General features: G+C 37.7%; 1 protein-coding gene across 1 annotated transcript in view; it reads left to right on the forward strand.

Moving 5' to 3' along the window:
- LOC122814304 (NXPE family member 4-like) overlaps positions 1-19,181 on the forward strand; it is a 398,587-nt gene that overhangs the window by 17,773 nt on the left and 361,633 nt on the right. The window contains exon 2 of the mRNA XM_044086891.1: positions 383-1,098. Within this exon, the coding sequence (XP_043942826.1) occupies positions 383-1,098 (716 nt within the window). The remainder of the gene's footprint in view (positions 1-382; positions 1,099-19,181) is intronic.

The following is a 19,181-nucleotide window of genomic DNA, read 5'->3' on the forward strand; positions in this document are numbered from 1 at the left end:
CAGGGTAAAAAAATACATTATAGTATAATGAAAAAGAATGTACTGTATGGAACTAATCTTGTTATGTACTTTATGATTTTTACGTAAAGAAAATTTCCAAACATTGTTTTAACATATCTATGTGTTACTAACTAAAGACATATGCTCTTACTGGCATGCATGAACTCATGTGCATGTAGAATAAAAGTATCTGCTGTAAAAAAAAAATCATCTTGTTTTCATAACTAACACATTCTTTATAATGGCTGAATTGCACACATACATGTAAATCTTACACTGAATCTGACTGTTGATTATGATTTATTAACATTTTATTTATTAACTGTGACAGCAACATCATTTATGACATTATGAAAAAATTGATTTATTTTCTTCACTCTAGTGGTACGCTCAGTTCTTAAGACTGAAACTCAAGTCTAAAGAAGAACCAGATGTTGGATTTGACAATAAAAGAGATGCTGATCCTAATAAAATTCTGCAAGAAGCTGATGACATTTATCAATTAATTTCTTCAACTAAACCCTTGTTTGACATCCCACCTTTTGAGAGAAGCACTAGTGCACACAACAGCAAATATTATATCATGAATCCCACAGAGGTCCACAGCACTGGAAACCTTCTTTATACTTACGTGGAAACATATGACTACCAAGGTAACAGAAAGACCACTGGTGGGGATTTTTTCCGAGCCAGAATATATGATAAAAAGACACTTACAGCAGCTGTAGGGAGTATCACTGATTTTAATAATGGAAGTTATCTTGTGACCTTTCCCCTTTACTGGGAAGGCACTGTATACATTTCAATAAAACTGCAGTACTCATCTGAAATGGTTTCTCTCATACACAGGCTCAGAGATATAGACAACTACAGAATGGGATTTCGAGGGATTTTTCTTTCCAAAAACTACAAGGAAATGACCAAATGTCATTTTAACCTCACATTTACTGGTCCTTTGTGCGATCTTTACTATCACAACTCAGGAATTAAATGGATGTGTGAGAAACCAAAAAACTTAAGCTGCGAGAATTTGAGTAGCCTGGAATATTATTTTAATGAGCCATCACTAAGTGAAGCAGAGAAAAAATTTGATGACAGGTATTCATTTTTTGAATTCTAGAAATGAAGTACACTACCAGAAACAGCTATTTTTTATTTGTTTGTTTATTTAATTATTTGCAAGGCAGGCTCTTACAGAAGTAAACCATATAGATTATCATCTTCTGTTCATCTTACTGTTATCTATTTGTTTTCTTCCAGCTATGCTACCATCCAGCAAACTCATGCACATTTCTTAGCAGTGCTCCTTTGTTGTTGGCCTTTATGTGCCATTATATAAAGCTGGCATTATGCTGTGACATCTTCTGCTCTTCTCAGTGTTTTTCATAACCATTAGTCACTTAAGTGTTTTGTGTGAGTAGTAGAGAATTTGTGGGTTGAGAATTATTACAATTCTTTCTTTATACTGGTATGTCTTACCAGAAAAGTTGAACTGTGATTTTTTTTCTACTTCATTAAATATAATTGCTCCAGTGATACTATCAACACTAGAAAAGTTAGTAAACATGTGAGTGTGACAGGCAGACAACATCAGAACATTTTCTGCAGCAGACACTTTTCTACCCTTTTTGTTTAGGGTTACTCACAAACCTAAAAATAACAAGCTTGTAATACATTCCAAAAGACTTGCTGTCAGAGTAAATCATTTACTCTGAGACTTGCTCTCATAGTCAATAGTCAATCATAAACTTAGGTAATGCACACTAATTGTAGCTGCTGTTTGTACTCAACCCCAAACTCAACTATATTGACTGAAATATTGGCTAATGCAATGTTCAAGAGCTATGTAAGTAAACATGTATGCTTGTTTTATATATATATATATATATATATATATATATATATATATATATATATATATATTTATATATTGTATGCCTACTCATTTTGATTTGTCAAAGCAATTATGGACTGATGTCCACTGAACTGATAAACTGAGCTATTATTAAATGGTTGTCATTCATATATGACCATAGTTAACCCGTGCCTTTCTGAGGTGCTGTAGTCTTTCCTGATGTGCTTCCTTATTCTCTTCTATCTCTGCAGCAGCTGTACAGAGCAGAAAAAAAAACAATTAATACTTTTTTTGTGTTAGCAAACCATGGTATTGTATTGGCTGATAATGCGCCTCTATAATTACACAACTCAGGTGGGTCATTGGTTCTAATATATCCTTTCCATTGGTGAAAGAGGTCCTGTTTATGCCTTTTTGAGTCACTGTAATGGTGTCAACATTGTTCACCAGTACATGGGACACCAGTTGCATTGCAGACATCACTGGACAAGCTATTCCAAGCCTTGGCCTTGTCCTGGAATCTGGTGTGGACATTCTGCAGCAGCCTGTAGCTGCTGCATCACGTGCCATGCCTGCGCAAAGGTATCAGGAAAAATGTCAGAGAACTGGCAGACAGTTTCAATCTCATGTGTGCCACGTCTCTACATCAATAGATAAGCTAGTCAACTACATTTGCACTGTACAAATTTGGGGGTTGTTATAACAGTTAAGGTGTTTACCTCAAAAACACATTGTACAGGGTTTGATTCTCACCATTAAAAAGGAAATTGGATAGGCTTAAAATAGCCACAGGGCCAGCTAGTTTAGTACTAACCTTTGAACCTCTGAACACAAATGGAATGGAATGAAATCTTGGTATGATATCTTCAATGTACATTACAGGTGTGAAACAAGACAGTAAGACTTGAGCATGTGTGCTGATCAGTGTATGTACAAATATTCTACAGTGATTCCATCAACTGCTGTGTAATGATGAAAGCTCAGTTAAAATTCAAATGATATGTTGGCACCTCTAGGCAAGCTGTCTATGATGACTAATGGCAATTATAAGTAGAGCATTGTCATAAACAAATACGACATCACAATCTGAGTGAAGTGTCAGCATTCACTTCTGTCCTTATGTAAATTTACTCCAATACCTTGGTGGCATATAAATTGTAAATTCTGTGAGTGATGGCACCTAGGAGGACTCAAATCCATGACAAAAAGGAGCCTTAACATCTTCATTCTGTGTACTACATGTGAATATAACAAGAGAAGCAACATTCCCAAGGTGCAAGATGAGCTGTACAATTGTGATCATGAGGGGTAGAGGACCAAGTTGTGACAACCCTCCGACTCTTGCACATTGAAGTATTCCTGTATTGGATTAATGATGAGTCACGTATTTATTTATGTTGAAAAGTTTATATTGCCATGATTTTTTTAATGTCTTCATTGCTAACTGACGTGTGCCAAGGCCAAGCATATTTGCACAGCTGATGGCCTGCATTATAATTGTTTAACCTTTTGATATATGACATGCAGTGCCATTTACTTATAGTCATTCCTTCATACTGACAGTTCTCCATGCAAACCTCTGCACAAAGAAAAATAAAAAAAAATATTGACTTTGTGTAGTGAACTGTAGTATTCATTAAACACATGACACATTTATACTATAATGCATATTGGAGAAGGAGCCATAACGAGTTGAGAACGTGATTTTCTACACAGAATAACTCCCTAATTTTGCTAATTGTAATGCCTCATATATTTGCACAAAAACTATTTGTAACATCATACATATGCAAGTGAGCTTAAACTTCACTATTATCAATGCCATGAATACAGATCACAGTGAACTTGTTTATCATCCATTAGAGACAAGTTTTTGTTGCAAAATTCACCTTTTAACTTGCAGGTGTAATATAGGTTCAAGTACAGAAAAAAGGAAATTAATTTTTTTTTCTGACCCCTAAATTAAAACAATTCCCAGTTTGGATATAAAATGTGCACTGCTTGTGTTGTTTTTCAGAACATTAACACATTAAGACATTGAAAAAGTTATATAACAAGTAGATTTTCTACATTCAGTAATGTTAAAGAGTGCAAACCAAGGTGTACTGCCACCAGTTTCATTTGAATGACTGACAGCTTCCTCTTTGCACTTGCAAAATATTGTTTTAGCTTTTTTCTTGGGAAGGGGATTATCATTCAGTGATAGTCACCACTGCCAGTCACGCATGCAGTGCCAAGTGTTGTGCGATCTCTTGCTTTCGTACACGTGAAATGTTAGCAGTGAGAATTCATACTTTCTCAGAAATGTCAACACCCCTGGACTTGAACACTGAAATCATAGCATTGCCATGATACATTGTCATAATTAACAGTGTTTGGCACCTCAGAATTGACACAATAATGTATAGAAAGTGTAGTGTGTGTGTGTGTATATATATATATATATATATATATATATATACAAAGCATTGTATGTCTGACATGTTGCATTTAGTGAGTAACCTTGTCATGTCACAGCAGAAGTGCTGCTGAATGTGATCCTGACAGAAGGTGTGATAGAAAAGCATGTGAAAACAGGGCTGGCCTTAGGCATAGGCGAACTAGGCAACCGCCTAGGGCGCCGTACAGACCGCCCTCATAAGGGGAGCAAAATCGCAAAATAAACCAAAGTTAAAAAGTTAAACTTTCTTCACTTTTTAAGTTGTGCCCGATACCCGTTTGTACACAGTAGCATTGCGCTCTCCCCCAAGACTGATGACATGAGCACACAGCATAGAACGCCCCCTCCCTACATTGTTTTTCCATTCCCCGCCCGCGTGATTATGAGTCCCCTAGTAGTGGCTGCTGTTGTCCAGCATTATTTAAAAGCATCCAATCAGTGATGCTTTGAACTTCGGCAGGAACTCGTGAATCAGGCTTTGTGGTAACAGGACCTTAGCAGCATGCACTCAGTATGTAGTATTCAGACCTTACAGTGAGTTTCAGAAAAATCGAAAAACAGATGCGATACACTGTTATATCAGTACTACTAGATCTATTAGTCTTTTGTTCGAAATGACATTGTAGTAGGATAAATAGCAGTACTAATCATGCAACATTCTAGGCAGTACAACGGGTAGTTATTATTAGGAGGTACGTAGGTTATGTATCGTGTTTGTATAGGTTTGTGGGGCAAGTACACTACATTTTCTCTGTGTGTTTGTAGTTTGCATATATCTCACTTGTCTTGATGGTAAGATCAGGTTTTTCCCAGGTATTTATATGTTTTCCACAGGGCTTTACTCAGGTTGCGATATGACTTCTGTTAAGACTTTCTTACGTCACCGCCAAGAAAGATATACTCCTATGTTGCCAGTACCACAGGGTATATTGCAAGAAAAGCGTGGCAACAGCCATATGTGCTTGTACGCTGTCACTTTCTGAGTTAAGGCAGCACGCTAGTAACTGAAATATTTTAACATCGTATGATTTGAATAATGTCTGTATAGTCTCAGCTAGGGACCAATGTGTTATGTTAATATGTGTTTCCCTTTGCACTTAGAAACATTTCAGTAGTTGAGGCCTTAAAATGATTTCAGTAGTTTGCCATCTAAGCCTAAAGCATAGGTGATACCGATGGCAACGAAGTGCAAATGGAGGTGTCCACCCTGATTAAGAGAAGGGAAATTACAGTGATAAGAACTAGTTGAGCCCATGTTAATACTGCTCCGGGGGTTTCAGAGTAGTAGGCAATCTATTCATCTGATGTTGTTGAATAGGACTGATGTGACCCTGAACATCACTTTTGATCAACTGCCAGCATTATCTATGTCATACATTTGGCATAATTACAAGTGCTAAGCACTATCTATACCAAATAGCCCAAGGGCTATTTCAATTATTCAGATTTTCACAAAACATCCAGAATGTTGTCTCATACTATTTAGTCTGTTCCTCATAAAATCTTTGGCTTTCACACAAATCACTGAGATGATCTGAAGTCACTAAATAATGACATACATTTAAGTTTCAGACTTTATATCATTAATAAAATGCATGTTGAGACATATCCTGTTATTCTAGTAACTTTCTAAGTTTATAAGAGCACTATTTAAAAATCTGTCCCTATGTTTAGACATTTGCCCCCCCCCCACCCCAACCCCCATTATGTCAGGCTTTGTTTAGATTTCTTGTGCTAAGAGTTTGAGAAGTATGCATGGCATCAGTTCTTTTTTCAACTCTATCACAAAAGAAAAACATATTGAATAGTTAAAAATAGGTAACACTGTGTGAGCAGCAGCAGTCAAGTTCTGCACATTTCTTATGAATTTTTTTTCATAGTGAAAGCCATTTACAATCAAAACTAAAATATAATTTCAACACTAGATGAAATTAAAAACTTCCATAGTGATTTGTTCTGGCAAAGCTATAGCTCCTACACACTTCTAAGCTAAATATATTAATTTAAGATCACATGTCATGGAGAGCAAAGGAATACTTTGTTTTATAATGAAAATAAGCATTCCCTTTGTTGAGAGTTACTGCAACATCTATGTTAGTGTATTTATTTTAGGGTCCAAGGTAGTACAAGAGGGCAGATGTACTGTCTCTACTTTGGAGGTACAAGGGGCATAACTTTGTATCATGCTTATTCATTGTAATGCCAGCAGGGCCGGCCTTAGGCATAGGCGAACTAGGCGACCGCCCAGGGCGCCTTACAGGCTGGCCTCAAAAGGGCGCAATTTAATGATTTCACATTTTTTTTTACTTTTGCCACCCCTCCTGCCTGTACTGTAGGCAATTGCGCCCTCCCCCACACTTCGTCCTTGGTTACTGCTCCAATCCTGTGTATATAAGTCACTCAGCTCACGCCCGACTCTCATTCCTTTCTTCACTGACGAGATAGAGGCAGGTGCATCTATAGGCTACGTTACTACTTCCTAGTTCCTGGTGTAATCTCTGGTCTGGATGTGAGTGACTCATAGGCAGTCTGTCTGGTTCTCTGCCGCAGCGCCATGCGGGCTACACAAACGGCAGTTTGGGCTTTTTGTTTTGTGCCTCCGGCCATCTCTTGCTTGGTTGTTCATTATTTATTGCTTTTGCTGCTTCATTTGCTTGGCTAAGGTAAGTCAGGGTCCAGGAAATTGGTGGGAATGTGTTCACTTTCACTCTCAAATGCTCAATAAAAAGCAACCCTGTTATTTAATTTAAGTACTTAACAGCTGAATTGGGTATTTTATTAAATTTGTTCAGTTTACTGGGACTTTTTCGTTGCATTGTTCAGTTTACTACTTAACTTAGCTTCACTTTCCTGCTCTTGCAGCTTTTTTTTTGTGGATTTTAACGGGCTTTATAAATAAACTTGTTCGGTTTACTACTTTAACTTAGCTTCACTTTCCAGCTCTTGCAGCATTTTTATTTATAAAGCCCGCTAAAATCCACAAAAAGAAATGCTGCAAGAGCTGGAAAGTGAAGCTCAGTTAAGTAGTAAATTGAACAAGTTTATTTAATAAAATACCCAACTTCAGCTGCTAAATACTTAAATACTTAAATTAAATAACAGGGTTTGCTTTTTAATGTCCATTTAAGTACACCAACAGATTCAATGGATTTAATTCTTTTTGTAAGCTTTATTTGGTTTTGCACATTTCAACCTCCATTTTTCAGCGGTTAATTGTTTTGGATGTTTGGTGTCTTGGATTATTTTAATGGACTGTTCTGTCATGTGACATGCTTTACTTTGTGGTGTACCTATATTAAATCCTATGGCCTTATATTTTTGGAATTTTACCTACACTGTTTTTGGTAATTTTGCTTTTTGGACTTTTGTTTTCTGCCTCATTACTGGGACTTTATTGGGTGTATGAGTTGTGCAGCTTGGATGCCTGAATTGCTTTCAGTACAATGGGTAGTGCTCAGGCTTTATATGACTTGATGTAGTGATTGGCTAACTTTATTTTGTTTACTAGTTTACTGGTTATTTGCTGCCTAAAAGTGACTTAAAACCTAGAATTATTTTTCTGAACTTGCTGCTGGTTGTAGTTTTTTAGAGACATAAGGATCTTACTTGTTATATTCTTAAATTTAGCTAAAATTGTCATCATTGTGTCTTTCGGCTTTTCCCAGTTAGGGGTTGCCACAGCGGAACTCTGGTCCACTAATGATTGGTAGTTGATTTTTACATGCCAAGTTACCAGCCCTGACACATAACTTTCAATGAAGGTACGCCCATTCACTCATGTCTCCACGCAGAAGACGGTCTAGCTGAGAATCGAACCAGACAGCGTCTTACTATGAGGCGGCAATGCTACCGCAGCACCACCACCACGGATCTGTTATTGCTAAATGTATGACTTGTTTTATCTTAGCTTTTAAAATACTGGTTTAATTGATGCAACATCTTCAGTAGTACATATGCAATGTTCGAACTATAAAAAGTTTGAATGTTAAGGCAGAAAAAAAATTGAATCTAAAAGATTTGAAAGCAAAACACCTCAAATCAGAGAGATTCTATTAAAACAAATTTTTTTCTGTAGGTTTTCACAGTGAAAATGCAAATAAATACATGTAAGACAAGATAGTGTTATTTCCATTTTATTGTGTCAGTCCACTGTGATCCCTTTGTTCCATTAATGTATTACAGTTTGCAATGAGTTTGATTTTTTTTCTGTATTTCAGCATTGTATACATTTGATTTGACTCACAGCCAACCTGTCCTCAGATCACATCATCTGCTTACAATATTGTGCTAAAGGGTGTATCAGGGTTTTCTCCTAAGTCAAAAAATGTACATGAAACCTTGCCAGTAAGCCTGTTCTCTCTTACACCCCCACCCCCTCCGTAAGTACACTTCTCATTATCAGGAGTGACAAACAAGAAACTGAACATGCAGAATTGATAATAAGTCACACTTGCAAGACATTACTTAGCTTAAGTTATGAATAGTTGCTCTTGTACTGCTCAGGAATGTGCATGGCATTCTTTAGGTCCTAACATCATGTTAATATGTCCAGCACCCTGAGTAAAATTAATGATTCAGGAATGCTAATGAGTTAACACCTGATTTATATATTTGATGTGCCCAGCGGGGGTTAATCTACATGACATAAGCAGAACCTGGGGTATGAAACTTGCTGCCAAACAAAACTACTGTTGATGACTGTTACAACTTTTACATTTATGATACTTTTTGGAGAACTCACTTACAGTGTATAAAGGTATGTTAGGCTCATACAACTGCTGCTTACAGATTTATATTTAGAAAGCTTTTATTTTCTAAGTGACTGCTGTTCACACTTTGCAAAGATGTGTTTGTAATGAACATATAACAGTTGTTATTGCAGTACTTCTTCACTTCTATTTCATGGGTTTCTGGCAACATTCTCAGGATGTTGGTATATGTCTGACTTGTGAAGTAGGCTATTAAGAACTGTCCATTGCTAATGCTGTTCTGTAAATCTGACATCAGTTTTCATTCCATTCTGTAGTTGGGGAATATGGGGGATTGTACACGTCCTGCAGAGATCTTATTTAGATATGTTGTTAACATTATAAATGGAGCTGCTTCCATACTGATTTTTGTATGCACAGTACTAGATCAGTAATGACCCAGCCCCAGGAATATGGCACCTGCACCAATAAAAAAGGATCAGTCTCACAGAAACCTCCATTTTCAAGAGAATGAGGTCTATGTCCAGGCTTTGTCTCCATGGAAATGACTCTTAGACCCTCACTCAGATGACAAGCCCCTCTTAACTATGTCTCTCAGTTGGTGGTAGATTATGTGAATTCTGTGGGTGCCATGGGTATGACTACAACAGTGCAGACACAGGGGCCACAGATATGATCAAGAATGCAATCAATAGAGCCAAGGCGGTGACATGGGAACGAAGAGCTACTTGAGATAGGTCTGCTACTGAACCATGACTCTGAGATGGAGGAGTTCCTTTCATCTGTAAGGGATACAGATAGCTCAGAGGAGATACACAATGCTGTCATGGACATAGTCATGATGAAAGCTCATTCAGCAGACATTGTTCACATTCATGTAGCACCCCGACTTCTAGCAAGAGCCATGGAACTAGCAGTGTAACTGCTGACAGAGATAGTTCATGTGTTCGCGGGTGGCAAAAATGAATTAAATGATCTACCATGCAGGGCACACACCTACCATGCACAGCACATACCTGTCCAGGATGCCAGGGCACAGTGCTAGCACAAATGCTTTGGCTGCATTCCTGCAGAACCACACACAGTACACCTAGCATTGATAATGCCACCTCATACCACAGAAAGCTATTCATCAAAACTGAACTGTTTACATCTGCAGCTACTGGCCATGACATCACATGCTTGCTCTGATTCTCAAGTATCTCACACTCACAGACACACACACACACACACACACACACACACACATACACACACAAAAAAACTTATTTTGTGTCAAATTTACCCTCCTTTAATGCCCACACCCTGTGCAAATAATGATGATTGTTTAATGACAGAATACTCAAATGCCCATTTTCATTAAGATGTACTAAATTTCAGTTTGTTTTAGTCTGCCTTCTTTCAACAGTGTTATTAGTTGCAGTGTTCATACTTCTAATAATACTGCAGTATTATTACTTATGTATTACTGCTTCCTCAGCCCCTTATGCAGATGATGCTGAGATTGCCCTGATGTCTCTTGGGATTCTGACATGGGCTACTTATGTCTAATGCACAGTACTGATCAGGCCAAACATGTTCTGGGGTGGCAATAACTTATTTTCTTTTAAGTGATGAATTGCAATTCCTCATTAGAGGGCTAAAGTAATCATCTTTTCATTTGTAGTTATGGGATTCTATGAGTATGTTTAATCAACTACCCATGCATATGATGGTGGCATTGTTCTACATGATTTGGATTTGTTTTACATGGGGCTGCTTTGGTTTGATGCACAGTTATAAACATATGCAGGAAAAATTATTTTGTTCTACTCAAAAGCTTCATAGTTGATTAGGTCTATATATGTTGCATATATCACTCATATAGGTTACTGATGACATTCCTGTATAGCTGATCAATAGTTTACTTTTACTGAAGTGCAGTACATAAATATAAGGTAACCATTTATCTGTTCATTACAGTTTCATCACTTACCTTTGTTACTGATGCTGAAAACATTGTTTTCTGGGGTTTCCTTATTTCTGATAGTTACATTAGCCAGCCAGTACATGGGTAGGTAAAGGCTGGTAAGTTTGCATGCATCACCATCACTGTTTATATGTGCTTAGCTCCTTTTTTGTTTAACTACACGGTGAATAATTGTTCTATTTGTTGCCTCTTAGCCAGTGTCATATCTTATTGCGCATGCTTCTGTCTTCCACGATTTCCCCAGCTCCATTTCCCTCATCTGTCCCCTCATCTGTGTCTGCTGGCCCTATCTGTAGTGCTGGGAACTACATTCCCTGTCTATGGGCTCCCTGCTGAAACTGTTTCCTGAATCTGAATATGATGTTAAGTAAGAAGGCACAGATGATCAGTATTTTGGCAGTGGTGCTACCCTATTTTGGGTCATACTATGGGGCACCTCCAGATGTTTCTAGACAAAAAATGTGAATTCAGCAAGACAAATACATCCTCTGTGATATTTGTAGTTTGTGCATTGTTGTAACCTTGTTTGGTGGAGAAGTCATGAGCAAAGGTTCCAGTGCATATACTTAATCCCCCACTACATGTCCTTGAAGAAAGCCCCCCCCCCCCGAAAACCTTAGATGCAGGTCACAGGTATGCCATATGTGGGAGATGTGAAAACTGCCAGTTACCTACACACACATATTGCATATGATACCTAATGAATTACTTATGACTTTATAGCTGATGGAAGGATAGCTCATCTAAGTATTATAATAAGGAGAAATAGAAAAAACAGGTGACCAGCTCTGCTCTATCTAGAGGAAGGTGGATTGCTATGTTATAGAGGATTGATCTACCCCTTACAGATTTATCATTAAGGTAATTATATAACTTCTGCTGCTGATAGGAGGAATTCTGTCTGCAACAACAGCAGCACAGAGCCCCAAGTTATGCCTCATGGGCAAGGTACCTGTGCTTACCTTCCTTGTAAATCAATAGCACCAAGGGAAGATATGGACCTTAAAATTACATCCAGCATATACTAACCCACAAAGGTGGTACATTTCCACCAATTAGCCACTGCATATATCTAAATATAGGTGTGTGTGTGTGTGTGTGTGTGTGTGTGTGTGTGTAGGTTTACCTGTAAAATGTCGTAGTTGATTTGTGTGAAGCACTTGTGTGCAAAAGTATCTTTTTGAAAATACGTATTAACAAGAGAAAAAATGCCAAACCCACAACAGCGAATGCTAGTCTGCATTCACTGTTATGAATTCAACATTTTGAGTGGAAACTGCATTATAGTGGGGATCGAAAAATGTACCCTTTCCCTCACTGTAGTGTGATCTCTGAGTTTATATATATAAGTAGCAGGGGGTGTGGGGGTACAACCCCCTCATGGTGGGTGCAGGAGGGCTTCCCCCCTGCAAAACATTTGTATCAGAAGCTCAGAAATGAGGTAGCTTTGCTCAAAGTCAACATTCCGAGTGTCAACTTTCTTTAAGTACCAGGCTCACAATTCTGAGCATTAGACACTGCCATTTCAGGTACGTAAACTGTCGCTCAACACACGTGTGTATATACGCACACGTGCACACACACGCACACACGCGTACACATGCGCACACACACACACACACACACACACACACACACACACACACACACACACACATACATATTTTGCAAGTGGTAGAAGAGGGGAATCCCCTGAGCTGGAGTACGTGAATGTTCAGAAGACTCTGAGTAGAAGAATGATGAAAAAGCATATTGGTGGTATGTAACCACACAGGTCTCCAACACATAGGGTTTTAGTAGTAGTGGGAACCAAATCTGTTGGAAGCAGTAAGGTGTATGAGAATGACCTTGACTTTGTGCAGTCTGTCTTTCTAGATTAACCTCAACAACAAAAGAAATGTAAGAAAAGTGTAAAGAACATCTGAGTAAACGCTGACTTGAATCTGCTTTGAAGGACATATGAAAGAAAAAAGAAACTGCAGGATTTATCATTCAAGGCTTGCTTGACCTGCGCAATAGCTTCCAATGTGTGGAATCAATAGGCAGCAAGTGAGTTTATCTCCTAAAGAGCCAGTCTCCCTTGAATGTGATTGTTCAACAGAATGGCCTATTCCCATATCCTCATGGCTCCTTCACATAAGAGATAAGATCATGCCCTCCCTTATTTGTTGAGGTATCAATTTACTGTCATGCTATCTGAGTGGATAGCAATCATGCACTATGGTAGGAATCCTGAAAGGCTGTTTGAGTACAGAGGATTAACCTCATCTGTAGGATATAGCTTGTTGACTTGTAGTGTGGAATTGGAGGAATGCAGGCATTCTGAATTGTCTGCCCATTATAATGCCCCATCACCCTAGAGCAGATATGTCCATGGTGACTGGGTCAGTTGGTCTCTGTGGTAAAATTGTTAATACCATCAACGACTGAAGATGTTTGCAGACTTTAGATATTTAAATTTAATGTGGCACAGGACCTGCTACATGAGACAATTGGAACTACAACAGCACATTTATGTGGGGATTGGCTTGGCACACCCCTTGAATTGATATATGGCTGACATTTGACTTGAATTTAGTATCATAGAGACCTTGAACTGAATAGAAAGTATCCAATCTATTGATGGATGTGGCCAACAACGAGCAGCATCCATATTACAGAAGACAAATGTGGGCAGCTAGGATGGGTTCATTTGTGACTTCATGAGGATCATTGTTATCTTAATGAGTGGAACATATTGAGTTGGAGCTTGAACTAAATGAGCAGCTAAGATACAGTGGATACTTGTGATAAAAAACACTCAGATTTTGTGACGGTGTATAATGTGTATAATTAATGACATTTCATCCAATGAGTTCATTAAATATGTATTGTGTCATGACTCATTTAAAAAAGGAAGAGGTATCTATGAATTAAATGCATGAAGTATATAGCAGTGCACATATATAAGGGCTACACAGGCTTTCATTTTTATAAGACAAGATAAATGTAGTATACCCTTAACAACAATGTTATATCAGTATGTGAGTTATGTGACAAGTGGGGCACTGACATTTGTGCATTAGCAATATGATTGCCTTATATGTTTTGTTTGCTATGATGGCTATCTTGGCAATGCAAAATCAAAATCTGAAGTACCTCAGTGATAGCCTGATCTTGGGGGGGGGGTGATTCCTTCTGGTTCCTGCACCTTATCTTACTTTATTGCTATTGACAGCCATTTAAATTATGTTTTCATTATTTCCCCATCTGTCTACTTCATCACCAGTATTGATTCTTTGATTATTACTCTTCCTTCAATTTCCTTGATGAGTACCAGTGTAAATTAGTAGTTCTGAATTTTTGCCTGATCTCTGTTACAGATATCCACGCATTCCCACATTCTCAGGCCAGTTCATCACTTCTGCTTTCTTCCTCTTTTCTGTATACCTGAAGTAAACCTTTTCTGTCTTAATGCTTTCAACTAGCCTTTTCTTACTTTCTCCCATTTGTCACTTCACACATTCTGCTGCTATCTTTCAAGTCTTCAAATTAGCCTTCCCACAGGTCATGTCCTTTATCTATCAATCTTAATAATTTCTTTCCTTATTTTTAATGGCTATTATCACATTCCTAATGAACAGTATCAGATTTCTCCTTGCCTTTGTCTTAGCTTTCCCTTTAACTCTTTTTCCAGCTCCACTTAAACTGCACAAGTGGTGCATTTTATCACAGTTTTTGCCATATTTGTGACTTACAGCTGATTGGTGAGGTAGACCTGCTCGGCCTCCTAAAATGGACATAACACATTTCATTAGCATGCTTTCAGCCTGTAGCTGGAATAAGTTAATCATTTACTAGTTTTGTGCATTTGTCTATTAATTATTGCTTTGGCTTTACATTAATTAATTTAGATTTATTCAACACTTTTAATATCAGAAAGATATTTTTGTAGATGACATCAACTGATTCTATTGGCTGATTTACAAAATAAACAAGCATTTGTGGTTTGTAAGGGAATCGGCTTTGAGGGACTGACATACCCCATTGATTTGTAAATTGCAAACCATTAAGGTAGAATCAGTCAAAGTTTGCATCTCCGAATCAGTCTAAAAGTTTGCATCTCCCAGCCTTACTCTTTGGGTTTCAATATGTTTCTGTTATTAGATAAAATCCTGCTGCCTTATTTGATATGACTAATAAAACATTGCTTATAGGGAAGAATGAAAAATATGCCTCTTAATAGCAGAAATACCATTTTGCGTATGCTCACGTTACAACTAATTCCTGGTTACTGACTACCTAAGGAAGAGCACTGTCTGTGATGAAAAATCATTCTTTAATAGATGAGCTATAAACTAAAGATGTGCAAATGTCAAATGCAGGGTTATGGTTAAACAGAAGCATGCTCAGATAGCACTTAATAAAGTAATATATTATCTGTATAAGCATTTAAGTCAGTACAGTATGTCTTAAAGGTTTATGCCCTCCTGACTTGCCAACATCTGCTTTCAACAGGTTTGTATCTAAGCACCACGGTCTAGATAAACATAATTGCTGCAATGAGTATTCGTCAGTTAAAAATGTTGTTATACTTAGTAACTACAAAATTAATAAAGCAATACTGAGATACAAACCAGCTAATAAAATAAAACAACAACATGAAGCATTTTGCAGTCTAATGTGCACAAAACAATTTGTTAGACAACAGCAAACACAATATTCTATAGTGAAACCCATATCTTTTTAAAGCATTTTCCTCTTAGCATTTAATACTCTGCTTCTGCTCACTCAGCCTGCAATCTGTCATCCATCAAATACATGTCAAAGTTCACGAAGAATTAATATAAGCAAAAAAATTGCAATGTCAAAAAGGCAACATCTCTGAAATGACCAAGATTTGCAGTATTACAATTAGCTGTAATCAGTACATCTATAATTAGTAATGTCCTTGGCCATAGTCTCTGCAGAGGGAGCTAAATATTTTCTAATTTTGGAAAATAAAAACTTTTAAAATTATTATTATTAGATAAAACATAAAAACACTACTAAAATATCAGTCATATATTGAAAGGAATTTGTTTCATGAGTGGAATAAAGCGCCCCAATGTGGGCCTTGTGACCTAATGCCCTTATCACGAGTTGGACCTACTCATTTCTGTTTTACATGATAAAATAAGTGGAATACTATCACCCAGTAACATCCCCCATATCATGCTTTACTGCTTATATTTAACCATGTTATCTTTCAGTTGGGGATGGGCCCAAATGCTTGACCAAGCGACTATACCTTTTTTTTCACACTAAAACTTCATAGCATCCATTGGGAGATGCCAACTGTTATAAAATAATTTGGCAAAACACAATACCAAAATATGGTTGTCATAGATCATTAAAGGATTGTTAATCAAACCATATTTTATTGAACATAATAAACTAAAAATTAACTATAATGGAAACATGACTTGCTAGAGACTCATCAAAACATACCAGGAAATGTTCATTTATAAAAAAATGCACATTTACATTACCATTAACATCAAAGCTACAACTACTGTATGCACGGGTTCCGTTCAGAAGCTCGAAATACTGAAATAACGTATTTCAGTATTTCGAGCCAAAGAAGCCGAATCCACATAATAGCGAAAGTTTAGAAGAGCGAAATTCAAAAACCTAGAATACCGGAGGTTTTGAATTTTGCACTTCTAAAGCTCCGCTATGGTTATGTATTCAGGTAAGTGTGTGTGTGTGTGTGTGTGTGTGTGTGTGTGTGTGTGTGTGTGTGTGTGTGTGTGTGTGTGTGTGTGTGTGTGTGTGTGTGTGTATGTGTGTGTGTGTGTGTGTGTGTGTGTGTGTGTGTGTGTGTGTGTGTGTGTAGTAAAACCACAAAATTCAAAACTTTTGGTATTCGAGGTTTTGAATTTCGCGGTTTTTAGTTTTCGTTGTTTTGTGGATTACACTTCTTGGGCTCGAGATACTGAAATTCGAGATTTCAGTATTTCGAGCTTATGAAGTGAATCCATATGCACATACACATACACCCACAAACAAATGTGTGCAGTAGTCAAGAACTGTTACTTATTTGTTGAGTTTGTATGTAGGTCCTCCATGAGTCCATGTGGGTTTTCATCAGAAGCTCCAGTTACCCCCCCATATTACAAAATTTAGAACTCTATCAGCCACTTACTTCACACAGGAAGCCCTTCCTCTGCACCCTTGTCCAAATAAAGCACTACTTGAAACTGCTACCATCTTTAACCACCACTTTACAGAATCTATAACATCCTTAATAAACTCTCTGCCCTCAAATAACTCCTCCAGCACACCTCCTTCCCTCTCTATAAATCCCAACTCCCAGGAATTATTCTGCCTCAAAACCGTACCTACTACCTATATCAAATCACTTATCTCTAAACTGAAACCCTGTTCCCCTTCAGCTGATAATCTCCCTTCTTACTTTTTACAAATTGTAGCTGAACTTCTTGCCTACCCGGTATCTATCTTAGTGAATTGCTCTATAGCCAATCCTATGTCCCAGCTATATGGAAAAGATTCTATACACTACCTATACACAAAGGAGGAAACACCTCAGATATAACTAACTTTAAACCAATAGCCATACTGTCACCTCTCTCCAAAATATTAGAAAAATGTATTCATTATCAGGTCCTTCACCACCTACTCCATGAAAATCTACTTACACCCAACATGGTTTTCGTCCAAAGCACAGTACCACAACTGCTCTAATATCCTTCATAAACTCCATATTACTAGCCCATGAAAATAACAAATTAGTGTCTACTTTGTTCCTGGACCTCCCCAAAGCTTTTGACACAGTCTCACACCCTCTCCTACTGTCCAAACTAACAAACCTTAATTTCTCTCCTCCTACTATCTCCTGGTTTTCCAGCTATCTCATAAACCGGCAACAATCAGTTAAATGGCTCTCTGCCCAATCCCCCACTCTCACAGCTGAAATTGGGAGTCCCCCAGGGTTCTATCCAGGGAACCTCTACTTTTCAACATTTTTATTAATTCATTTCACTTCACTCTGCATGCTTACAGTCATCACTAGTACAGTATGCTGATGACTCTACTGTAATCACCCTAGCTGAGAACCCATCTGACATTCACTCCTCTACTCAACCTACTTTTAACTCCATAGAGACATGGCTCAGTAACAACAAATTAATTCTCAATCCAAAAAAAAACTAAGCTCCTACTCTTTCTCCCTAAGAAACTCACTAACCTCAAATCTACATTTACTATACCATCAAATAACAAAACAGCCATTACTGTAGAATCTAGTACTAAATTACTAGGTGTCACCATAGATGACCAGCTAAAATCTGATATTCACATCACTAATAGTATTAAAAAAACTCCCCAGAAACTAGGACACCTTTACCGAAACAAGAAATTCCTAACAAACAGAGCCAACATAACCCTCTCCCATGCTTATCTTCTCCCCACTCTCTTATACAGCTGCCAAGTTTTCACAGATCTCAGTTCTGGTCTCCCCACCAAACTGGAAACTACCTATAACAAGGACACTAAATTTGCAGCTAATCAGTCCTATAAATCCCATCACTGCCTATCCCTTAAGCAACTAGACTGGCTTGAATTTCCACACCTCTTTAAAATACACCAACTTCAACTTATCCACTCCATCCTATATACTCCATTCTGTCCTAGCCTTTCCTTTATCATTATCAAATACTCACCATCTAGACTACTTTGCAGCTTGGACCAAGACTTGCTTCAAATTTACAAAGCTAAAACCAAAATAGGTCAATTACTTTATGGTTATAACCCAGCAACATTCTGGAAAACACTCCCTCTTGAAATTAGGTTACTAAATCAACCTATACAATTCAAATCTGCCACTCGGGAATACTTAAAGAAAAACTGGACTTGCCTCTGTACTCACCCACCATGACCACTAGTCCTAAGCCTTTCAACCTCAAAATTCCCTACCTCTCTATTCTAGCCCTATATCTATACTGATACTGCTGTACTAATATATCCTAACTGTCTCTAATTATGTACAGTTTCAAAAACTGTCTGTTTTTTTACTTAATGTTGTAACTGCTGGGACTTACTAGACTGTAGAATGTTAAAGAACCTATGCAAATTAATTGAAATGTACCTATGCAACCTTATTGTACATGGTCTTTTATCTCTGTACCACACCGAGGAGCTTTTCTCCCCAGGTCTCTGCTGAAAAAG

Source organism: Protopterus annectens, chromosome 10.part0 (genome assembly GCF_019279795.1).
Source record: "Protopterus annectens isolate FY-2018-M chromosome 10.part0, PAN1.0, whole genome shotgun sequence".
NCBI lineage: Eukaryota > Metazoa > Chordata > Ceratodontiformes > Protopteridae > Protopterus > Protopterus annectens.